Source organism: Mastigoproctus giganteus, chromosome 4 (genome assembly GCF_048544385.1).
Source record: "Mastigoproctus giganteus isolate SK-2022 chromosome 4, ASM4854438v1, whole genome shotgun sequence".
In the NCBI taxonomy this organism is placed as follows: domain Eukaryota; kingdom Metazoa; phylum Arthropoda; class Arachnida; order Uropygi; family Thelyphonidae; genus Mastigoproctus; species Mastigoproctus giganteus.
The window spans coordinates 182,732,145-182,758,430 of record NC_143578.1 but is presented as its reverse complement, the minus strand read 5'-3'; the positions used below and the strand labels follow the sequence as shown (position 1 = coordinate 182,758,430).

Sequence of the window (26,286 nt, the reverse complement as noted above, 5' to 3'; positions counted from 1 at the left end):
AAGGGCCAGACAATTGGTTTCTAATGGTTGTTAAGAGCATGTGGGAGAGGACATTCTAGAATATTGTGGGCAAGTGAGAATTTGTAGTTTTGGTAATTGGGTAATTAAAACACTTAGTTCACTCTTCTGCTTTTATGGCAAATTATTATTGAAGTGATAAAAAATAAGAAAATAAATGTTAAAATAAAAATGTAGACAATTAGAAACAAGAAATATATATTTAGCAAAGATAATAATTGACTGGCAAACTTTTACTTTTAAGACCTGGACTACAAGGTAAAAGGTGAACAAGTATTGATAAAGGGAAAACAAACTTTCACTCTTGAATATCTTGGGGGATTTCTGAACATAGGATCATACTGCTTGGTCACTTTTCTTCTTTTAAAATATACTACATATTTTTTATTATAAATAGAAAATGGCATGATTGTACTCTTCCCTTATTAGCCCTATCTTAAAAATGGATGAGACCAACTTTGTCATCCTGTGAAGTGAAAATAAAATTGCTTTGAGTTGCATATGAAGCTAGCCATGATATATTTGATCATGGCATGGTCATTCTGCTTGTGGCCAGTCCTACAACTTAATGTGTGAGATAGATTTCTTGTGGGGGGGGGGTGCAGGGATAGTTTCAGGTTTCTTGGATTCAACAGTAATGACTGTTTTTGCAGATTGATTTTGGTTTAATATATAGAATATTTCATATGCTTTTTTTTTTTTTACTCTTTTACAGTGTGTTTACATCTTGTTCTGTGGAGCATTTGAGGTAGGAGTTATTTTCAGTCTTAGTACTTTTATATTTTTTATTTAACTATTCTAGTAGTCATTGTCATATAACTAAAAGTCTGGTATTTAAAATATTTAATTAATTAATCTGTTGTATGATATGTATACATATGTTTTCAAGGTTTTACAGTTTTTCTTGTTTTAAGAGTTACCCTTTCGTGCAATTTACTAACCTTGTTGCTCTTCTCTGTACCCATTCCAACTGATTCACATCTTTATTAAATTGACGGCTCAAAATCTTTATTCAGTACTCAAGATACAGCTTACTTTTTGCCTTATACCAGTGTTTACCAAACTTTTTTTAGTTACAGAACACTTTTCATCTCAAAATACAGGGGTTGTTAAATGTAGAGGGCTCTGGAGTGAGTTCTAAGGCTCGTACTGAAGAGAAATTTGGACAATAGGTACAATAAAGAATGCGCTCGCCATTTATTGGGAAAAAAAAAATAGTTACAAAATTTGTCACTATATGGTGCTGTGGTAATACAAATCACTTGAACAGCGCTACAATTGTTCAGTGTGTCCTCCATTTTGGTCAACAGCAGTTTCCATACAAAGAACCACATTTTCTACAGTAGGATGTAACATGTCAACTGGAATAGCCAGTACGTGATGTCTAATGCTGTCCTTCAGATCTGCCAGGGTTTGACAACCTTCCCGATACACCTGGTTCTTCAAAAAACCCGACAACTAGAAGTTGCATGGGGTGAGGTCTGGTGATCAGGGTGGCCAAGATGTCTGGAAACAACGGCTAATGACCCGTTCGTCCGTAAAGTATTGCCTTAGCAAACTTTGGACACGATGGTGGATATGGGGTGACGCACCATCTTCCATGAATATGGTATCCTGAAGGCACCCACAGGTGCCTTCAGGATACCATATTCATGGAAGATTGTTGCAGCTCTAGTATTGTGAAATTTGCCAACATTTCATAATATCACTGTCCAGTGATTGAACAGGTGCGGGATCCAGTCAGTGTTACCTGTTCAAAAAAATATGGTCCAATCATGAATGTAGCTGTAAATCCACACCACACTGTCACTTTTGGAGAATGCAACAGGATCTCTTGGATAACTCAAGGGTTTTCTGTTGCCCAAATGTGACAGTTGTGCGTATTCACTTGTCTGTTTAAACAGAAGTGGGCTTCATCACCCCCAGAGGATGTTCCATGGCCAAGTGATATCCAGCCATTCGTGCCAGAAACTGAAGTGTGTATGTGAAATGAATATCTGCATCACAATGCTTTAGCTACTGTAGCATGTCCATCTTGTAAGGATAGTGCCGCAACACCTGACCATTACTAGCGTTACAGTGGAATACGGCATGTCCACTTCACGAGAAACAGCTGGCACACTTGCACTACCACATGGAGATTGACTTGATAAATCCATGACAGCCATAGCCGCATCTTCAACATGAGAGGAGTCCACTCGTTTTCGTTCGACCTCTACCTGGTTGAACACCAAGACGTCCTGTCGCTTCAAATTTCACAATCATTTTGCGGACAGCACAAACAGTCATAGGCCCATGCCTTATGTGCTTCTGATGGCGGAATTCTCCGATAGCCGCAGCTGCATTGTTGCTGTTCTGATAGTACAGCTTCACTAATAGCGCCTTTTCCTGCAATGTTGTTGGCATTGCTGCTGTAGTGCAGGCAAACGTCTACTGTATGATTTTGAAGAGACTGCTTTGCTTTTATACAGTACAGTAGAGCTGAGTAGTGGTGCTGTGGCAATAACTTACGTTATTTGCATAATCGTAACTAAGATAGTTACGTGCCATACAGTGACAAATTTTGTAACAAATTTTTTTCCCCAATAAATCGGCGCCTCCATAGCCAGGTGGGCAGGAGCAGCAGTGCGTAGCACACGCTTCTTGATTAGACCGGGGTTCGAACCCGTGACTACCAAATACGGAGGATGCGGAAAGGTCAGAGAATGACCACCGCATATCCCCGGAGCAATATGACCTTAGTTGCTAATGCTCCTAAAAACCAGATAACAAACAAACAAACCCAATAAATCACGAGCACACTCTTTATTGTACCTCTTTTCCAAATTTCTCTTCAGTATGATCCTTAGAACATGCTCCAGACCTCAACTTATGGATACTTTAATTTTAACAACCCTGTATATTTACAGAACACTTTTCATCTCACAATATATTTACGGAACACTCACGAAACACAAGTTTAGTGGGAGCCAAAGAACTGTTTGTTAATATTTTATGAAATATGATGCACTTGCATCAGGAGCATCTTTATTTCCAACGCATGTAAAGCCGAAATTCAAATAACTGTCATCATACTTTCGTTTTGGGTTTTTATTAGTTGGATCCTGTTTTTTCATTTCGGATTTTTGGGTTACAAAAGGCTGTGATTGTTCATCCTCACTTTGAAGTGTGACAATATTGTGTTTGTTTTCATCGACCACAGTTGCAATACTAAAAGTACTTGCTTCTCGTTTTAAAGTTCCTTATTTCAACCACAAATTCATGGTTTTTATTTTAATTTCAAAATACTGATAATTATCAAAAAAATTTTTACAAGGAAATGAGTTGGAGTTTTGTTATGATATCGGTTCGCTTCACCCTCTCCTTCAACCCATGTACTCCATGCTAAATCGCATGTGAATGGCATATTAGATTACTATGTTGCTATTTTTTCGTAGATGTCATTACTTCTCAGCATAAGTCTCTATGCAAAAGCCTGCCAAAATAAAGTGTTCAGTGGTCTATTTGGTTATTAGTCTGTGCCAGTACATTAATAACCAAAAAAAAAATGTTAAAAATTATAATGATACAAAGTGGTGTACGCTACAAATATGCAAAATTAATTAATTTAATTTTTTAATTATTAATTGCGATTTTTCACAGAACACTTGTTCACATCTCACAAAACACTAGTGTTCCATGGAACACAGTTACGGAAACGCTGCCTTGCACAATTGGATAATCACTTTGGCCCTGCTACCAAAATTTATTTATATCATTGACAGACACCATGAACTGTCCTAGGGCCATCCTCACTGCTCAAAGACCATCATGTAAAAATCATAGTCACTAACCCTAGATATTTTTAATTTTCCACTACCTTGAGTGTGATACCACCCAATTGTTTATTTTTAACCAAACAAAACACTTTGCATTTATCAATGTTAAATTTCAGTTTCCACTTTTCAGCCCATTTTTCTGGTTTTTCCTTGTCTTGTTTGTGTAGTTATTGAAAGTAGCAGGGGACCGAACACTGAGAGACAACACTAATAATATTAGTCCATGAAGAGCATTGGTAATTAATAACCACCTTTTCTCTCCTGCCACTCAACCGTCTCTTTATCCATAACAGTAACTTGTCACTAATTGTAACTTGTTAACAGGAGAGACTGCTTCTACAGGGATGGGATACAATTAAATAGAAAGAGTGCAAGAATATTTGCTGATGCTATTGAGGCAGTGTTAGGTGGGTCAGAAAACTGCTAGCTTGGTGAGATTCACAGACTAGAAGAATAACAGTAGCCGCAGGCAGATATAAAAGGGATTCTTGCACTTCTTCTGTTAGAATGAGCAGCAGCAGCCTGGAAAGCAGAGTACTGGGGATTTCAAGGACTGGTGGGAGTTATCATGGAACAAGTAAATACGTCGGCTGTGTTAGGGTAATTAAGAGAAGAACAGGTGCATGTATACTTGCATGTACACCAATGCTGGGAGTATAGTAAATAAATTTGATTAATTTGAAGTACTAGTCAAGACATCAAAGAGATATTGTTGGGATATAAGAGACGTGGTGTCACACAGATATAGGCAGTGCAGAATTGGAATTTGGGGAGTACAATGTGTACAGAAAGGGGGGACCGGTTAGGAAGGGAGGAGGGGTTATGCCGTTAGTCAAGAAACGCATAAAATCTAAGGAAGTGCATCCAGTTGACATGGGGACAGTGCAATGTTGAGTCAGTTTGGTGTGACATAAACATTTGGAAAGGGAAAATGAGAGTAGGAGTGTGTTATAGGCCTAATGACTCTGATGAGTATAACAAACAATTCTGCAGAAAAATAGTGGGCCAATAAATCAGAATGTCTTGTAATGGGGGATTTTAACTTCCCATATATTGACTGGAACTTGTGGGTTAGTCACTCGCATGCTAGCAAGGCTTATGTGGATTTATTGGGAGATTGTTTTCTACAGCAACATGTTCGAACAGCTACCAGAGGGAGTAATACCCTTCTTCAGATTATCAGCAGTGATTATTCATACATTAAGAATTTGCAGGTGAAGGAATCACTAGGTGACAGTGATCACAGTGTACTGATGTGGGATTTACTTAAATATGTAACTACTATCAAGGGTAAAGGAAGGAGTTTTTGTAAAGGTGAGTACCATGGTCTTAGACACATTTTAAATTCTATGCAGTGGGACCAACTGGATGATGTTACCAACAGCAAAAATCTAAATGGGAACCCTTCGGGGAATTAATCTTGGAAACTACTAGGCTTTTAATACCAACTAAGAAATACTGTTCACGGATTAGGCCTAAATGGATGTCAGATTAACTAATGAGACTCGTGGCAGAGAATAAAAATGCACGGGATAGATTATGAGAAATCTTTGGCAAAGGATGCAAAGAAAAACAGCAGAGTTCTTTACTTATGTAAACTGTAAACTCTAGAAGAAGGGGGATGAATCAGATTGGTCCACCTGATATCGATTGTTTAACTGATGATGATCCTGCTCAGATAGCTGACAAACTGAATGAATATTTTGCATCTACATTCACATATGAGAAATTCTGTAGGGAAGTGGAGGACAGAAGATTATTAAACCCTAACAGGGAGCTAAACGATTTTTAATAATGGAGAGTAAAGTGGAGGAGAAATTGTTGAAGTGAAACATAAAAAAGCACCTAGGGTGGATGGAATCTATCCAGTTATATTGAAGGAGGCAGCAAGGAAAATAAGCAAACCCTTAGCCATAATTATGAGAGCATCCTTAGATTCAGGGGAGGTCCCCATGGACTGGAGATGTACAAATGTATCCCCAATTTGCAAAGGGGATTCAACGGATGGCACAAATAATTATTTAACTTCTGTTCCAGGGAAAATAATAGTGTCACTGGTTAAAGAAGCATTGCAGGATCATCTAGACAAGACTGCATTAATAACTCAGACACAGCATTGGTTTGTTAGAGGGAAGTCTTGTCTGACCAATTTTGTTGGATACTGTGATGTTGTCACAAAGGTTGTAGAGTATCTAGAACGAGTAGAGAGAAGTGCAATAAAATTGGTGAGGGGAACGAAGGGGTCCTGTTACCAAGAAAGGCTTAAGATCTGCAAATTGCAGTGTCTGAAGACTAGGCTCCTGCAAGGTGATCTGATTGAAGTATATAAAGCCTTGAATGGTTTGAGCAGGCTCAATGGTGATGGGATTCTTTCTCAGATTGCAAACCTGAGGGGCATAAGTTTCAATTGAGAAAAGACAGTTGTACAACAGATATTGGAAATTTGCCTTTAGCCAGCTGTCTGGTTGATTGGTGCAACAAACTTCCATTTGTCTTTGTGGAAGCTGATAGCTTAAATAAATTCAAGGACGAACTGGACAAATCTTTAGAGCGAATGGGTGGGTGAAATGGGGTTTTTTTCTGGCTGCAAAAGGAAAGTTGCTGTATAAGCTTGCTTTCTTGCATCATATGTCTGTGCTAATGCTAATGGCACTGCTCCAATTTGTACAACACTTCATGTGCAGCAGTATCCAAAACCTTTTTTTTTTTTTTTTTTTTTTGTCAAAATCTGAGTTCAGTAAAACCTGCTTAATTCAAAGTTCAAACAGTGAAAAAATACATCTTTTTCAAATTAAATGATTCAAAATATCTCTGGAAGTTAAATTCAGAACATAACAGTATTAATTAATCAAGAGAAATTTTTAGCCGTATACTCCGTTAACATTGTGCAGAATTTTCATAATTCTCATTTAAAATATTAATATTTTATTTTAGTTATTCTTGAGGGAGACATTTGTGAGTATTAGTTGTGGCAAAGAATGTAAGAATGTAAGTTATACAGCATCAGAAAGGGGGGGAAATCCTATCACATCACCTGTTCATCCCATTCAATGCTCTATCTAGCTGTTTCTTGAAGTTATTCAGACCTAGAAGTCTGCACGGGCTCAGGCTAGGTCACACGACAGATGTTTGGGCTCAGGCCGGGTATAAACATTCGTAATGAATTGTTATTTCCAAACATTTCAGACTTTTTTGGGCTATTTCCTACATATATATTTTTAAAATATTTTGTTATGTATTTAAATTCTTAAAGGTTTTTTAGAAAAGATGTATATTAGTTGGCTGTTGGCACTTTAATTGATTGACCAATAAGGCACATTTCACCAACGTTGCCAAAAGTCATCAAAATTTGTAGTCATTTCGTGAAAATGACCAGGTCTGTATTTTTGCTCAGTAAAGTAGGCTTTGCCCTTAAGCGGGCACTAAGTTGCAATTTATATTACATCAAGAATATATGAGTCATTATATCCCCTGGCAATGGGTTCCTTTTTAGTTGTATGTGTACAGTGTACAGTATTTATTAAAAGTGCAATACCGTTAATCCTTAGTTCTACTACATCCAAGATTTTGTGTTGAATTTGGGTCAATTCTAAGAACATTCACTTGTAACACTTTCTAACTGCTTCTTTGATATATCCAATACTGACCAATAATTTAGAAATACAGGAATGCTTACACATCATTCATACAGTGAGAATAGAGGTGGATATCGATATTCATTTTGGAATTATAGTAAATATGGTAAATTGAAAATTTATTACATTTTCTTTTTTTTTAATTAATATTGATAATTATTTTGGATAATTATTATTGTTATATAATTATTAATTTATGAATCAACAGGGCTTACCTTTATTTTTTGATATAGGAAGCTTCTTTTCCAACTCGCTAATAATTCATGGGGAAGGCGATGTCAATTTTGCAAAACATTGTCATAAAGTTAGATTTTGGAGGTCTAAACGGGCTAATAATTAAGGATCGATTTTTCTTTTTGGTCCTGTGGCTGGAATTTTGAGTTAAATTTAGGGGTCTAATAATTGGGTAAGAGGCGGGCGTGGGGGGTACGGTTGGGGGTTATTCTCTACATTCCTTAAGTTGGACTAGAACTTTTCGGGGCATCATGTTCACAGGAAGAGAGTTACTCACAATGAATTGTGAGTAACTCTCTTCCTGTATCTATATTCATATATTCATATATGAAGCAGGTTCTAGGGAAGGGAACACAAGAAGTATAACCTGATTCTAACTGGGAGTTTAATGATTTTATGATAAATGAAAGAAGCTGGAAGAAAAATTGTTGAAGCTGAAAGGAAATAAAGCACATGAGGCTGATGGAATCTGTTCAGTTATATTAAAAGATTTAGCAAAAGTAGTAAGCAAACCTTTAGCGGTAATAATGAAAGCATCCCACACCCTTGGATTCATAAATCCTCCTATTTACAGCACCTCTGTAGCCAGGTGGGAAGGAGCAGCAGTGCGCAGCACACGCTTCTTGATTAGACCGGGGTTCAAGCCCGTCACCACCAAATACAGAGGATGTGGAAAGGTCAGGGAATGACCACTGCATATCCCGGAGCAATATGGCCTTAGTTGCTAATGCTCCTAAAAACCAAATAACAAACAAACAACAAACCCTCTGTAATGCAGTCACAAAGGTGGTTAGGCAACCTTTGTGACAACAAAGGTTAGGCAACAAAGAAAAGCAGCAAAGACTTCTTTACTTATGTTAACAATAGAAGGAAGGGGTTGAATCACATTAGCTCACTTGATATCAATGGTTTAACTAATGATGATCCTGCTCACATTTCTGATAAACAGAATGGGTATTTTGCATGTACATTCACACAGAAGGAATCCTTTAGGGAAGAGGATGCCAAAAGTTTACCAAACTCTAACAGGGAGCTAAATGATTTTGTAATAACTGAGAGGAAAGTAGAAGATAAATTCTTCCACTTTGCTGGTCTATCCAATTATATTAAAGGAGGCATCAAAGGATGTAAGCAAACCCTTAGCCATAATTATGAGAGCATCTTTGGATTCATGGAAGATCTCTGTGGACTGGAGATATGTAAATATATTCACAAAAGGGGGGCGGGGACATGAGTAGTTATAGACCTGTTAGCTTGACTTCTTCCAAGGAAGATAATGAAGTCACTGATTAAAGAAGTAATGCAGGATCATCTAGACAGAAATGCAGTTATATTTCAGCCACAGCATGGATTTGTTAAAGGACAATCTTGTCTAACCAATTTGATTGTAACTGGATGCAAAAAATAATTTTGATATCACATACTTGGATTCAGGAAAGAATTTGATACTCTTGCGCATAAGACTGCTGTATAAATTGGTGCAGTGTGGCATTAAGATCATGTTGCTATGGATAAAGAGATGTTGAGTGTGAAAAGACAGTTTTTATCAATGGACACTGCTGTTCATGGACTAATGTTATTAATGAAGTCCCCAGGATTAGGTGCTGGGCCCATTGTTGTTTTTAGTATTTATTAATGATGCTGATGAAGGTATATCAGGCTATAAAATATTTAAGGGCAAGGGCCTCATGCTACAAGATAGAATGACAACATATAGGTTAATGCAAAAGCATCATTTTAACGTAGCCATCTACCAAAGTAGTTAAATTAATTAATTAAATTGACATCGTTTTGGTAATTAAATTAACTAATTTAATTAAAATAATGTTAAAATGATGATTAAAATTACCTTAAAATTATGCTTTTTGCACTAACCTATATGTTGTCATTCTACCTCGTAGCATGAGGCCTTTGTCCTTAAATATTTTATAGCTGCTCACCATCAGGCATCTCTCATATTGTGAAGTTATACTTCATAACTGGGTTGTCACTATTGCAACACCTGGGTATCTGCCCACCCACCGAGGAGAAGCCAACAAGCTTTCAAACGGTGCCGTCTGGGTGGTGGTATCCACTGAGAATAAGTAACAGTAGTCTTCTCCATTGGTGAAGTGTTACTTATTCAAGGTAGTACAATACCATGGCAACTCGTTGTGAAGGCATTCACAATATGAGATATAACCAAAACGATGCCAATTAATTAATTTAACTACTTTGGTAGATGGCTATGTTAAAATGATGCTTTTGCACTAACCTATTGGTATATCAAGCTTAATACAAAGATTTGCAGGGTGGTTGATGAAGATTGACCATTTATGACAACATTCTGTCTCCTATCTTTTGGCCAGCATGCCATCCGGCATAGGATCTTACCAGTAACTCCAACTTCTTCCAGTTTTTACAGCAGCCTTTCCATGAGGATATATATCTTTAATAATACTCTTTGATAATTTGATTTGTTACCTTTTCTCATGTGAAAGGCTCCAGTGGACTGTGTTCTGGGATTTCCCAGTTGATTTATGCCCTGAACTTGGGATTATTAAAGATTATCATCATTATATTTGGATTTTACTGAATTTTTATATCTTTCATCTTTTAATTTGGCTATAAAAGTAGTATTGGACATAATAGAAAAAGTGAAGGGTTTCATGTTTAATTTATTCCTCACATCATGAATTAAGTTATACACAGAAGAAAATGGATTTAATTCCACACAACTAAGGCAAAATTTCACAAGTATTATCATACATACATTTTTTAACAGCTGTACCCACTCATTGAGCTCTCTTTCTCTCCTGCTCTAAAGTAAATGTAACTGGTAACTGGTCCACACAAGTTCTCTATGACTGCTTACAAAGCTGTAATTAATAAGGTTAGTGCTAGAAGAGAGAAAATATAACTATTTTTTTGCATGGATTACTAATATTAAAGCAAATAACATCTAAAAATGATGGTGCTCTGTCTTTAGAAGGTATGGCCATAACAAAAAAACACAGCACTTATTTCATAGTACAACTCAAATAGAGCAACGCAACTCAGAAACTGAGCGATATTTGTTATGTGTGAGGAATTGAAAGATTTTATGTTCCTCTTTGTGAATTCCTTAAGAAGAATAAATTTTTTTTAAAATCCTGCAATATGAAAATAATTCTTTTTCTGAAGTACATTAACTGTTATTTCCTCTTAAATTGAGTGTGTACATATATTATTATTATTATTGTTAGCCATATATGATGACTTTAAGATTAGCATTAGATGAGGCATATGTTGCAAGAAAGCAAGCTTATACAGCATCAGCCAAAAAAACAAACAAAAAAACTTCCCATTTCACCCATCTGGTCACTCCTAATGTTTGTGGGCGTTTCCGTAGCCAGGTGGGAAGGAGTAGCAGTGCGTAGCACACGCTTCTTGATTAGACCGGGGTTCGAGCCCGTCACCACCAAATACGGAGGATGTGGAAAGGTCAGGGAACGACCAGCGCATATCCCAGAGCAATATATGGCCTTAGTTGCTAATGCTCCTAAAAACCAAATAAACAAACAACAAACATCCTAATGTTTGTCTAGTTAAGCCTTAAATTTATTTAAGCTGTCAACTTCCCAACAGATGGAAGTCTTTTCCAGTAATCATCTACTCGCTGACTAAAGGCAAACTTCAGCACATCTATTCTACAACTGTCTGTCCTCAATTTGAATCTATGCCCCCCTCATGTTCTTAATCTGAGCAAGGGGAAGTATCCCATCAGCATTGAGCCTGGTCAAACTATTCAAGGCCTTATACACTTCAGTCAGATCACCTTGCTGGTGCCTAGTCTCCAGATGCTGCAACTTGCAGAACTTAACACAGCCCAAGGTGTGGTCTGACCATTGCCTTATACAAAGGGATAATCACTTCCTTGTCTCTGCTACCAAAATTTCTATATATCATTGACAAAACGCCATGACCTGCTCTGGCAGACTGTCTGCATTGCTCAGAGAACTTCATATAGGATGGAACAATTACTCCCTGGTCTTTTTCATTCTCAACTTACCTAAGTATAGTACCACACCATTGGTAAATTTCTCTTGGGTTACTGCTACCCTTTGCATTTGTCAATGTTAAACTTCAGTTGCCACTTCTCAGACCATCTGCCTAAATTTTATAATCCTAATGCAGTAGCATACTGTCTTTACTGTCATAAACAACTCTGCCAACTCTTTGTATCATCTGCAAACACATTAAGCCTGATATACTTTCATCGATATCATTCATAAATACACAAAACAACAATGGGCCCAGCACCGAACCCTGGGGAACTCCACTAATAACATTAGTCCATGTTGAGCAGTGTCCATTTATTACCACTCTATGCCATCTCCCACACAACCATCCCTTTATCCATTGCAGCAACTTGCCCTTAATGCCATACCGCTTCAATTTGTACAGCAGTCTTCCATGTGCAACAGTATCAAAAGCTTTCCTTAAATCCAAGTATATGATATCAAAATTACTTTTTGCATCCAGTTCCTTTGTGACCACATTTTAGTATCCAATCAAATTGGTCAGACAAGACTTTCCTTAACAAACCTGTGCTGTGTGAACTATGATGCAGACTTGTCTAGGTGATCTTGCCTCACTTCTTTAACCAGTGACTCCATTCTTTTTCCCAGAACAGAAGTTAAACTAACAGGTCTATAATTATTTGTGTCACCCTTTGTGAATTGGAGATACATTTGCACATCTCCATTCTATGGGGACCTCCCCTGAATATATGGATGCTCTCATAATTATGGCTAAGGGTTTGCTTACTTCCCTCGCTGCCTCCTTCAATATAACTGGATAGATTCCATCCACTCCAGGTGCCTTTTTTATTTTTAACTTCAACAATTTCTCCTCCACTTTATTCTATTATTACAAAATCATTTAGCTCCCTGTTAGAGTTCAGTAAACTTCTGCCCTCCCCTTCTTTACAGAATTCCTCATGTGTGAATGTAGATGCAAAATACTCATTCAATTTGTCAGCTATCTGAGCAGGATGATCCACAGTCAAACCATCAACATCAAGTGGACCAATATAATTAATCCCCTTCCTTCTAGAGTTTACATAAGTAAAGAAGGCTTCATTGTTTTTCTTTGCATCCTTCGCCAAGGATTTCTTGTAATCAGCCTTCGCTTGCCTAACCTCCTTTATGACTTGATTACACACTAGCTTATATCTACTATAGGCTTCTTTGTCACCTGATAATTTATATACCTCCCACACATTTTTTTCTCTGTCATAAGCCTCATAGTTCATCTGACATCCATTTAGATCTAAATCTTGAACAGTATTTCTTAGTTAGAACAAAAAGCCTAGTAGCTTCCAAGATTAATTCCTTGAAGGCTTCCCATTTAGAATTCACTGTTTTTTAACATCATCAGTTGATCCCACTGTGTAGAATTGAAAAACTGTCTGAGAGCACAGTAGTCACCTTTACGGAAACAAAAACCCTTCCCTTTACCCATGATGGTAGTTACATCTTTAAGTAAATCCCACAACCACTAGGTGACAGTGATCACAGTGTGATCACTGTCCCCTAGTGGTTCCTTTATCTGCAAATTCTTAATGCATGAATAATCACTGCTGATAATCAGATCAAGAATATTACTTCCTCTGGTAGCCCCTTGAACGTGTTGCTGTAGAAAACAATCCTTCACTAAATACACAAAAGTCTTGCTAGTATGCAAGTGACCAACCCACAATTTCCAGTCAATATCTGGGAAGTTAAAATCCCCCATTACAAGACATTCTGATTTACTAGCCCACTCTATTTCTCTGCACCATTGTTTGTTGTACCATCTGTGAGTCATTAGGCCTATAACACACTCCTCTCAATTTCCTTTTCTCAGTGTTTATGTCACACCAAAATGACTCAACATTGCACTGTCCACCCATGTCAACTGGATGCGCACTTCCTTAGATTTTGTGTTTCTTGACTAACAGCATAACTCCTCCCTTTCTACCCTGTCTATCTTTTCTGTACTCATTGTACTCCCCAAATTCCAATTCTGCACTGCTTATATCTATGTGACACCATGTCTGTGATATGCGAACAATATCTGCCTTTGTTGTCTTTATCAGCATTTCAAATTTATTTACTATACTCTTAGCTTTGGTGTAATGCAAGTATATGTGCACCTTTTGTTACTGTTAGTTACCCTAACACAGCCGATGTATTCACTTGGTCCATGATGATTCCCACTAGTCCTTGAAATCCCCAGCACCTTGCTTTCCAGGCTGCTGCTCATTCTAACAGAAGCAGTGCAAGAATCCCTTTTTACCTCTGCATACAGCTACAGTTCTTCTAGTCTGTGAATCCTCCATCCCCCAAGCTAGCAGCTTTCCGATCCACCTAACACCGCCTCAATAGCATCAGCAAATATTCTTGCACCCTTTCTATTTAAGTGTCTCCCATCCCTGTAGAAGCAGTCTCTCCTGTTAGCAAGCACAGACCACGCAGAAAAAAATTTTCTGCGACCCTTGTACAATCTCTCCAGTGCTGAATTGATTTTCAAGGCTCTCATCGTATATACTCCCACCTATCGTGTTTGGACTGATGTGTGACACCTGGACCCTGCAAGCAGCACAGTGCATATAAGCAATGTCCTTTCCATACTGAAATCCCTTGATTGATATGAGGAATTTTTATAGGTCCACCCCCCCCCCCCACAATGAGTTAGTCAGTCTGAGGCAAGGGTGCTTTTTCTCCTGGAACTTTGGGTTTTTCATCCAGCAAACAGGAATATTGGCCACAGAACACACGCAGTTTACAGACATGATATACAAAGGGTACTAGGAAAGTTTTGCAATACAGCTTTGTTTATTTAATTTTTTTCAAAGTAATTTCCTCTACATTCAATACACCTCTCCATCCTCCGAAACCAATCTTTAAACCAGTTCTGCCAAGTTTCACTAGGGAGTAAAGCACACTCGTCCCAAGCCCGTAGAAGGTTCTCATCACTGGAAAACCGCCTCCCTTTTAGCTTCATTTTCACACGCGGGAACAGTGCAAAGTCGCAGGGAGCAAGGTCTGGACTGTAGGGAGGGTGCTCGAGAAGTTTCAGTCCTGTCGTGGTCAAATATTCGGTGCAGGCTTTGGTGCGGTGAGCTGGAGCATATTCGTGATGGAGGTACCAGGTGTCCATTCTTGACTTTGGCCACAGGTTCTTCATAGATCCAATGACTTTAGGCAGGCATTGTTCAGTATACCACTTAGCTGTGACTGTCTTCTGCGTGTCCAAAACGACACGTTCCACAATTCCACTCGATTTGAAAAATACAGCTATCATTTTCTTTTTTACAGATCGGGATTTTCTGACAATTACGGGTGTGTCGTCATCATCAAAGACCCAAACTTTGTTTTGAGCCTTGGTCGGCAGATCGTAATAGTACAGCCAAGTCTCGTCACCTGTCACGATGTTGTTCACATACCGAGATTGTCCCTTAACAAACTTTTTTAACATCTCCCGGCACCAAGTCACACATCGTGTCATCTGCTCTTCAGTCAGTTGATGCGGCACCCAGAGAGAACAAAGTTTCTTCACGTGCAAATGATCTTGCGAACGAATTGCTGGTGCATTTAGGCCCAAAGTATCCTCTATCTGTTGGTCGGTCACTCGCCTGTTTTCGTCAAGCATTTTCCTCACAGCAGTAACGTTTTCCTCAGTAACTGACGTTCGTGGCCTTCCCGGCCTCTCAGAATCCTCCAGAGTGAAATTTCCCCTTTGGAATTCTCTATACCACCTGAATATCGTTGTACGATGTGGACAATCATCATCTAGTGCAAGAGTCATTTCTTCTAAGCACTGGTCTATGGTTAAACCACACACAAAATTATACCGCAAAGCTGTCCTTATCTCATTTCGTGACCACGATGCCATCGCAGGCACTTTACACTCTCACTACTAATGAATAACTGAGCCCATCGACTTGGCGCGGCGGCTACTATGCACGTATGAACATGTCTCAACATGCAGCAACAAGCAGCTTCCTGTGATTCATTGTTGCGTCATATTGCAAAACTTTCCTAGTACCCTTTGTATATACAAATCATGTATCATTTGAAAGATTTTGTTGAGGAATTTGAGTATACAGAGTACTGATATTAACCAGAATTAAACAAACTAATTTTTAATTATGAAATTGTATGATTGAAGAACACTTGAATGCTTTCAACCAGAGTTTAAAAGAGTGTTTCATGAATTGGCTAGCACAGTGTTAAGATGTGACAGTAGATTGCAAAGAGTTTTAATCAATTGAACAACATTATTTGTAATGTTTGGCATTGAATTTCACTGGGAATGTTTTTACTTTTTTTATGATGAGTGAATTCATAAATTAAAAAGCTTATCACTAGAAATAAAGTTTATAATTTGATAAATTAACTTCTGAGCAACAAGGTACAACTTCTTTTTAGACAAATAAATTATGTAAACAATTTATGCAACAATGTTAGACTGAATGCTTTTATTGCTTGTAGGAGGGGTGTCTAACCCTTTTTTTTTTTTTTTTTTGGCTAGGGGCCAAAACATAAAATAATGGTCGCAGATTGCAAGAACAGTTCCTTATTATTAATTATGCATTTTTCAGAATAGGACTTATGTTAATCAACATTTGTATTTTCTTACATTTAATAATTAAATAGGAAAATACAGCACCGGATTGCATTACATGATACTAATAACGTTCATATTATTATTGTAATAATATTGCTAAATATTGAGGAAGATACAAAGTAATACAGAAAAATTGAATATTAATGAAAAATGGATATTTATAAAAGCAAATTTAAAACTGTGTTTTGTGATATGCTGGTTTTAAGCTTGGGGTCGAGTGGGGAAGACATAATACTTAGAACTTTTTGCACATTCCTTCATGTTATGTGGCCACAGGCATTGTGTAGCTACATAATATGAAGGAATTGGCCAAATGTAGACCACAGATTAGATGTGTCTGGCATACTGTCAAATAATGAACCGCCCTGGTACTGTGCTGGAATGTGATCTGTTTGTTAAATTAAATTTTTTTCATATATAACTTAAATTAAATATCTCTGAAATATTACTAATTTTTACCCTGTAGCTATTCCAAAGCAAGTGGACGTCATCTTTTGGATGATAGCTTGCTTGAAGATGACACTCCTTCATCTTTTAGGAAGGATTCAATATGTGATGGTGAGTATTTGAAAATTGATATATATTGTTTGTAAATGCAGTACAGAGTGAGGTGAATTTCAGTGAAACTCTGAGTCTGCAGTTTTAAATTTATGTGTATTTCTTTTTACTTTCATTTTGAAGAAATTAAGGTGCACGGAATTCACAAGGTTATAATGCTAGAAGAAACTGGTACCCAGTGGCTCCAGCAGGAGTTATGTTAGAAGAAAGATCTTGTATTCCACTTAATATATAATCTACTAATTTGATTTGGGAAAAATAATAAAAATTATATATCAGGAGAGTAGGGTTTTGCTGTGACTTATTCAAGGCATTATTAGCCAGCACAAACAACATACGGTTGTCATGTGAATGTATATGTACAAGGATGCATGATATATACTGATACCATAAGAACTGGTGTACTATGGTTACTGTGGTGTACTGGTGTAATATGAGTGCCTGCCCTCAGAAAGTATGTCCCTGGATAAGTAACTCATAAGAACTGCAGACCATCATGTGACCTTCTTCACATCGCCTTCAAGCTCTCTCCATATGCATAATGATGATATATTTGCTTATTACAACTACAGCTGCATTAGTGTAAATATGAATGGTGTAAGATATGGAATGTGACACCCTAAACTACAGAAGAAACTGCCTTCACAATTTATTATTCTATGAGAAGTATTGGCAAAAACTAGGTTTTTCATTTAAAGGAGTACAAACTACCATTCAACAAATCAAAGAGACTGGGAGTTTAAAGGTCAAACTACAATCTGGACAACCAGGAGAAACAATGGAAGCACAAGATAAGACCCTAACACCGACTTCTAAATGCAATCGACAAGTTACCACACCTAAAATTCGATTAGAGTTCAATAGGAACAGAGAAACTTCCATGTCCACATCCACTATAAAACTTGGTCTTAAACAAACAGGTTTTGTCATTGTGCAGCAGTCTGAAAACCCTTATTAAAACCAGAAAATGAAAATAAATGGGCTACAAGTCATCAACTTTGGACAGTTGAAGAGTGGAAGAACATATTGTGGACGGATGAATCCATTGAAATTTTTGGATCCAAGCATAGAGTTTTTGTGAGACAATCAACTGAAGAAAAAATGGTGCCACACTGTTTAGTGCCTTACAGTCAAGCAAAGTGGTGGTGGTTCCAACATGATCTAGGGTTGCTTCTGTTTTTCTGGAGTGAGTGACATCATCAGAATTGAAGGAATTTTTAGAAAAGAAGGCTATGAAAACATTCTTGAACATAATGCAATATCCTGTGGAAGAAATTTTATATTACAAGACAGTGACACAATGACACAAAGTGCAGCTCTGAGCTGTGTAGGTACTTTCTAGCAACTACACAACAGGAGGGGGGGATATTGCAAATTATGGTGTAGCCACCCCAGTTGCCTGATTTAAACCCAATAGGGCTTTTATGGGACCATCTAGATCAGGGGGTTCACAAAGTGCAGCCGCAAGCTTTTTGTATATAGCCCATGGCTGTTTTTATGATATTATGTATACATGTGAAGAAAATATTTGTTCAAAATTTCTTCAAAGAAACCACAGTCTATTTCTGCTGGCATTGTATCAAGAGTATCATTCAAATCTGCCACCATTGTTATCAGTATAGCAGATACTGGTAGTTCTACGAAACTTGTAGCAGTGTAAATTATAGCACTACTTACGTGATTTAATAATTTTATTTGTTACGTAGTCGTAACGTACGACGGTAATATTCATAGTGCTTTTAGAATCGGTGATTTGGCGTAGATAGCTAGCGACAGAGTTTGAACTATGTGGGGTGGCAATAGATAGTTAAATTTATTATCTATTATAATGACTTGGATTTTGATAGGAGACTTGATAGGATATATGAAATTCATATAACATAACTCGGTTGGAGATAGAACTCGATACTGAATTATATATATATATATATATTTATTTTTGAATAATGTTTAAAATAGTTGGAAACTGAATCTTTCATAATAAAAATAAAATAAAAAGGTACAGCAAACATCAGAGGCAGCAAAGAGCATATTCCTCTACATGATGCTTTAAATATAACCATAAAAATAAATTAGAATAAGAATTAAAAATAAAAATAATGCCAGCAGCATGGCAAGACAAGAGAGCGAAAATAGCCAAAATTAAACATAACGATAAACCAACAGGGAGGGAAGAGAGGGGTAACAAGAGTAAAAATATTGCAGCAGAAACTCTCTAAGATAATTTAGAACATCTAAATGTAAGTATAATAAAATAATAATTCATTAAATTTCGAAAGCCAATTAAATAGAAATTTAACGGCACCCCCTCTGACGGGCATCAGGTCCAAATTTATGTGAAATATCACCAACAGAGATGTAAACCACTACAATAAAATAAAACAAAGTCAGAGGGGGGGTGCCATTAAAATTTCTATTTAATTGGCTTTCGAAATTCAATGAATTATTATTTTATTATCCTTACATTTAGATGTTCTAAATTATCGTAGAGAGTTTCTGCTGCAATATTTTTACTCTTGTTACCCCTCTTTTCCCTCTCTGTTGGTTTATCATTATGTTTAATTTTGGCTATTTTCACTCTTGCCTTGCCATGCTGCTGGCATTATTTTTATTTTTAATTCTTATTCTAATTTGTGTGTGTGTGTGTGTGTGTGTGTGTGTGTGTGTGTGTGTGTGTGTGTGTGTGTGTGTGTGTGTGTGTGTGTGTGTGTGTGTGTGTGTGTGTGTGTGTGTGTGATAACTGCATTGGGATACAAGTTTAGTGTTATATTTTTAATTGTATTGAATTTGAAATTTTAATTGAAATTGAATCGAAATCATGCCTCAGAGCAGCAAAGCAAAAGACTCAAGCTAGTGGGAGTGCTCTGCCTCGAGAGAACTCGGGGTTTGGGGGGGGGAGTGCTCTGAATCACAGCCATTTGAAATGTACTGCTTGTTTGATGTTTGTGGATCATTCAGGAATGGGACATGATATTGCCCAGGAGGAATATCTTTTGTGTGTGCCCGATGTAAGGAGTGTGAGGAAATCAGGTGCCAATTCGGTGTTCTTATGTCCTATATGAGAGCTGAAGAATAGGGTGAATGCTCTCAAAGGATTTAAATTGAGAGCCCATCAAACTTTCAGCCGCCCACATCAATGCCAGAGCTTTCACTTGAACATCAGGCAACACAGCTGCAATCCCCAAGGCAGAATGCGCTAGTCCCACAGGAACTAGTTGTTATTTGTGAATCTATTGTCAGGGAAACGGAGAATATATTGTGCAAGAAGGATAGGTGGAACAGGACCAGGCTGTCTGCCAGAGGCAAAGGTTGATGACATTGCAGAGAAGATATCATCTTTTATGGGCACAAAGGGTGATATTGTTGTACACGTTGGCACTAACGAAATTAAGAGTAGGAAACTGACTGGCAGAATTACTTAACAAGTACAGGTCAGTGTTGAAAAAAACCAAGTTAGGGTTAAATTTGAAAGTGTCTGAAATTTTGCCCAGACAGTGATAGGAGGAAGTATATGATGAGAGCCTTGTCAATCAATTCGGTCGTGGAGAGATTTTGCAAGGTATATGGGGTAGAATTTTTCTCAGCCTGCTCTGTGCTTTGTTAACAGGAGAGACTGCTTCTACAGGGATGGGATACAATTAAATAGAAAGGGTGCAATAATATTTGCTAATGTTATCGAGGCAGTGTTAGGTGAGTCGGAAAATTGCTAGCTTGGGTCATTCACAGACTAATAGATTAACAGTAGCCGTAGGCTGAGGTGAAAGTGATTCTTGCACTGCTTCTATTGAAATGAGCATGTCTGGAAAGCAAGATGCTGGGGATTTCCAGGACTGCTGGGAGTGGGAGTTATCATGTAACAAGTAAATACATGGGCTGTGTTAGGATAACTAAGAGTAAGAACAGGTGCATGTATACTTGCATGTACACCAATGCAGTACAGCAATGTATTATGCTTCTTGAAAGGGTCCAAAGACAGAACTCGCCTGGTTAGATTGGAAAAGGGTGTTCATATGAGGAAAGACTTCCAATATGTGGGTTGCAGAACTTGGAAACTAGGCACCTTAGAGGAGACTTGATTGAGGTGTTTAAGGCTCTGAGAGGCCTAAGTAAAATTAATGAGGATGAAATTTTCAGTTATAAATGATTCTAGAACTAGGGGCCATAATTTCAAGTTACGGAGGGGAGGGATGTTTAGACCAGATTGCAGGAAGTTTTATTTTAACCAGAAAGTTACAAATTACTGGAATAAGTTGCCAAATGGGTGGTGGAGGCAGATGGTTTGAGGAAATTCAAAGGTCAGCTGGATAACTACCTACGGGAGGAGGGAATGCATAGTTTGTCTATTTATTTTTCTCTTATTAATTATTTCTTTATTTTTTTAATTTTCTTCTTATTATTATTTTGGGTGGTGCAGCATATGCCATAGGCTTTCTTGCACCATGTGGCCATTGCTAATATTATACATGCTAAAATTAATGCTAGTAGATAAATTTGATGAATTTGACGTGCTGGTCGAGACATCAAAGGCAGATATTGTTGGAATATCAGAGACGTGTGTCACATATAGCACAATTGGAATTTGGGAAGTAGTACAATGTGTACAGAAGGGATAGGCAGAATAGAAAGGGAAGAGTGGCCATGCTGTTAGTTAAGAAACATATAAAATCTAAGGGAGTGCATCCAGTTGACATGGGTGGACACTGCAATGTTGAGTCAGTTTGGTGTGACATAAGCACTGGGAAAGCAAAGTTGAGAGTAGGAGTGTGTTACAGGCCATCAAAGGCAGAAGTTAAACATAAGAAAGGCACCTGTGGTGGATGGGATCTGTCTAGTTATATTAAAGGGGAGAGTAGGAGTGTGTTACAGGCTTAATGGCTCTGATGAGTACAATGAACAACTTTACCCAGAAATAGTGGGCCAGTAAATCAGATTTTCTTATAATGGGGGATTTTAACTTCCACTCGCACACTAGCAAGGAGTTTGTGGATTTAATGGGTGATTGTTTTCTAGAGCAACATGTTTGAGAGGCAACTAATACTCTTGATCTGATTATCAGCAGTGATTCTTCATGCATTAAGAATCTGCAGATAAATGAACCACTAGGTTGGTGACAATCACAGTGTGCTGATGTGGGATTTACTTAAAGATGTAACTACTATTGGGAGTAAAAGGAAGGGTTTTTGTTTCGTAAAGGTGGCTATGGTAGTCTCAAACAGTTTTTAAATTCTATACTGTGGAACCAACTACTCATCAACCGGTGAAATACCACCACTTTGCTTATTGGAGGCTTGAAGTGGTGGAACCCATGTTTAGTCTCTAGAGCTAAGTTCCGGTCAACCCTTCCCTATCACTTCCATCATGCAGTATGATTGATGACTTTTGAGGTTATGATGAACATCGTGGCGAGATCCAATATTCCTTACATTTTGAGGGTACAGCTCTAAAACGGTGTTCACAGGCCGGCCGCTAGTTAGTACACCCGGAACCAAACCTATTGGTAACTCTCTGGGAGGCTTCCAGATCAGCTAGTGTATAATCTTGCTACCTCTACTCTGCCAGATAGTGACTGGAGGGAGTCTGAGTAGTGTTTATGCGGAGAGCATTGTCGAGGCCACGTTATGTCAAGGATCTGGGTATATTCTTACCACATGTATGCCATATCCAAAAATTTCATTACTTCATACAGCATGTCCCATCCACTTTTTCTTACTATTGAATACACCATGAATTGTCAAACTAATAGAGCAAGCTTATCTGCGAAAAGATCTAAACCTCCCAAGCACTTCCTAATTCATTTCAAAAATATATGTGGTCTCAATTCTAATCTCAACGATGTCCATTTCCACTTGCAGTCTGTCAAATCCCATGTACTTTTTCTGACAGAATCTCAGTAATCGGTTGATTCAACTACTGCTCATCTCAGATGCCCAAATTACTCGCTGTATGATTCCTTTCGCCTCAAAGGTCGTACTTGTGCATATGTCCATTCTGATATTCCCTGTCAGAGACTTGGCAATTTGGAATCTCCTCTCTTTGATCTTTTCTGGCTTAAAATCTCTCTACCTCACTGTGTCAAATTCATCTGTTGTCTCTACCGTTCTCCCAACTCCACTAATCACTTGGAGCTCTTTGACTTCCTCTCTTTGAAACTTGACTTTCTCAAGTCCAACTTTCCTAACAGTGAGGTAATTTTCCTTGGTGATTTTAATGTTCACAACTCCAGCTGGCTTCCGTTTTTAAGTCACACCGACCCAGCAGGTCGAGATGCTGAGGCTTTTGCAATTAAAAACTAAAGACCTAGCACAGATTGTTAATTTACCTACAAGAATACCGGACAATTCTAATCATACAGCCAATACGCTTATCTTTTTCTCACCAACAACCCTTCTAAGTATACGGATGAAGTGAGAGGTCCTTTAGGCACTTCAGATCACAACTTGGTGATTGTCTCTTCTCCAATGGAACCTCTATCTCATGGCTATTCCCAACCTCGTGTTGTTTGGCATTACAAGAATGCAAAATGGGATGACTTGCGAGACTTCTTTTCTTCTTTTCCTTGGTCGGATTACTGTTTCAAAACTTCTGATGTCAACGTTTGCTCAAATCGTGTCAGTGAAATTATTCTTGCAGGAATGGAATCGTTTATCCCACATTCCACTTTAAAATCTCTTCCTTTATCTAAACCTTGGTTTTCCAATAAATGTGCTAAGGCTGTTCAAGAGAAGAATGTTGCATATCGTAATTGGCTTGTTTCTAATTCTTCAGTTTCATTTTCTGCCTACACCAAAGCTCACAACAATTGTAAAGCAGTTATTAATCATTCCAAACTAGAGTTTGAACAGACTGAGGGTAGAAAACTTGTTTCTTGCCCTAATTGTAGCCGAGCATTCTGGACTCTTGCCAAAGCTATTGGCCGCAACTTTTGCCCATCTCTGCTCCCACCTCTGTCCAAACCAGATGGTTCTGTTGTCACTTCAGCCAAGGATAAAGCTGACCTGCTAGCATCTCATTTTTCTTCCAGCTCATGTATTAATGATCTTGGTAAAACACTTCCCACCATTCCCAACATGCTCCATTCAGTGCCTCCTGTGGTCTTCCGTCAAAAGGATATCAGAAGGATTTTGATGAATCTTGATGATAAGAAAGCTCCAGGTCCTGATGGTATTTCTCCACTTGTTCTCAAAACCTGTGCTAATGAACTTACTCCTATTCTTTGATGCCTTTTTTCACTTTCTTATTCCAAAGGTGTTTTTCCTTCTGCTTGGAAATTTGCTCATATCCAGCCAGGTCCTAAAAAGGGTGACAAATCCCTTCCATCCAATTATCGTCCCATTGCAATTACTTCTACTCTTTCTAAAGTAATGGAGAAATCAATTAACCACCAACTCTTTAACTACCTAGAAACCTTCCGTCTGATCAATGATCGCCAGTATGGTTTCCGTCAGTGTCGATCCACTGGTGATATTCTGGCTTATGTTACCCATTTATGGACTAATTCAATGGAAAGGTTTGGTGAAACACAAGTAGTTGCTCTTGACATCTCAAAGGCTTTTGATCGTGTTTGGCATAAAGGTCTTCTAAACAAGCTTCTGTCTTATGGTTTGCCAAATGTTTTTAGTAATTGGTTATCCAGTTTTCTTTCTGATCGCTCACTGAGGGTGATGGTAGATGGCTCTCTTGTCTTCTAACTTCTCCACTAATGCCGGCGGGGCGCCTCCGTAGGCAGGTGGGAAGGAGCAGCAGTGCGTACCACACGCTTCTTGATTAGACTGGGGTTCGAGCCCGTCACCACCAAATATGGAGGATGCGGAAATGTCGGGAATGATCACCACATATTCCGGAGCAATATGGCCTTAGTTGCTAATGCTCCTAAAAAAAAAAAAAAAAAAAAAAACCAAACCAAACTAATGCCACTGTCCCCCAAGGTTCAGTTCTTTCACCCACTCTTTTTCCTCTTTTATATTAATGACCTTCTTCCATTGACTGGAAATCCTATCCATAGTTTTGCCAATGATAACACATTGCATTCCACTTTCCATTTTGAGGCGTCTCCGTAGCCAGGTGGGAAGGAGCAGCAGTGCGTAGCACACGCTTCTTGATTAGACCGGGGTTCGAGCCCGTCACCACCAAATACGGAGGATGTGGAAAGGTCAGGGAATGACCACCGCATATCCCCGGAGCAATATGGCCTTAGTTTCTAATGCTCCTAAAAACCAAATAACAAACAAACAAACTTTCCATTTTGAGAAACCTTGTCCTGCTCAATCAGCTTCAACTTCTCGAAAATCTGCTACCAATTCCTTAAATGCCGATCTTAAGGTAATTCTCCAGTGGGGCAAAGACAACTTAGTTGATTTCAACCCTTCTAAAACTCAGTCTTGTCTTATATCTCGCAAAAAGGATTCTTCTGCTCCCATGCTTATCTTTAGTGACACTCCGATTTCTAGGCAAAACGATATATCTCTTTTGGGGATTACCCTTACTTCTAATTTCTCTAGGCACAAGCACATTACAAATATTGCTTCCTCTGCATCTAAAAAACTTGGTTTTCTCTTTCGCTCTCGGTGTTACTTTTCTTCGAAACAGCTGCTCGCTCTGTATAAATCGCAAATCCATCCTGCCATGGAATATTGTTCTCATATCTGGGGTGGTGCCCCCAAAACCTCTCTCAGGCTTCTTGATTCCATTCAGAAGAGGGCAGTTAGGTTAATTAATGATTCATCTCTAACAGAGTCTCTCCACTCTCTCTCATAGACGTACTGTTTCTGCTGCATGCCTCTTCTACAGATACTTCCATGGGCACTGTTCTTCTGAATTGGCTTCTATAATTCCCGCTCTCTCTTTCAAAACAGTCTGAACATGTGCCGCCACCAGCCAACATCCATTTACTGTCCAACTTCAAACTCACAGAACGAACTTTTCGTCTTCCTCATTTATTCATTCAACTGCCGTTTTCTGGAACAAACTTCCTTCATACGTATTTCCTGAAAATTACAATCTGCAGAAGTTCAAGTCCAATGTCAACAAATATCTTCTTTCGTCTTCTCAACCTCCAACCCAAGCACGGTACTAAGTACTATAGGTTCTAATACCTCTCGTGTTTGGAGTTCTCATAAAAAAAAAAAAAAAAACAACTGATGATGTTACCAACAGCAAATTCTATATGGGTAGCATTCAAGGAAGTAACCTTGTGTGTGTTGGAGAGGAAATTATTGAAGAAATTTTTAAACATAAAAAGGCACCTGTGGTGGATGGGATCTGTCTAGCTATATTAAAGGAGGTGGAAGAGGAAGTAAGCAAACCCTTAGCTGTGATTATGAAAGCTTCCTTGGACTCAGGGAAGTGGACTGGAGATTAGCATTAGTAGAGGCATACAATGCAAGAAATCA

At 38.2% G+C, this 26,286-nt stretch overlaps 1 protein-coding gene across 3 annotated transcripts in view; it reads left to right on the top strand.

Moving 5' to 3' along the window:
* The window catches only part of LOC150087235 (ras-specific guanine nucleotide-releasing factor RalGPS1-like), a 419,169-nt gene that overhangs the window by 329,195 nt on the left and 63,688 nt on the right, over window positions 1-26,286 (top strand). For 2 of the 3 annotated variants that reach the window (XM_090371091.1, XM_090371090.1), the window contains exons 11-12: window positions 734-766; window positions 16,806-16,897. In XM_090371091.1, coding sequence (XP_090227217.1) covers window positions 734-766; window positions 16,806-16,897 — 125 coding nt within the window. The remainder of the gene's footprint in view (window positions 1-733; window positions 767-16,805; window positions 16,898-26,286) is intronic. The other variant, XM_090371092.1, reaches the window with a different exon arrangement.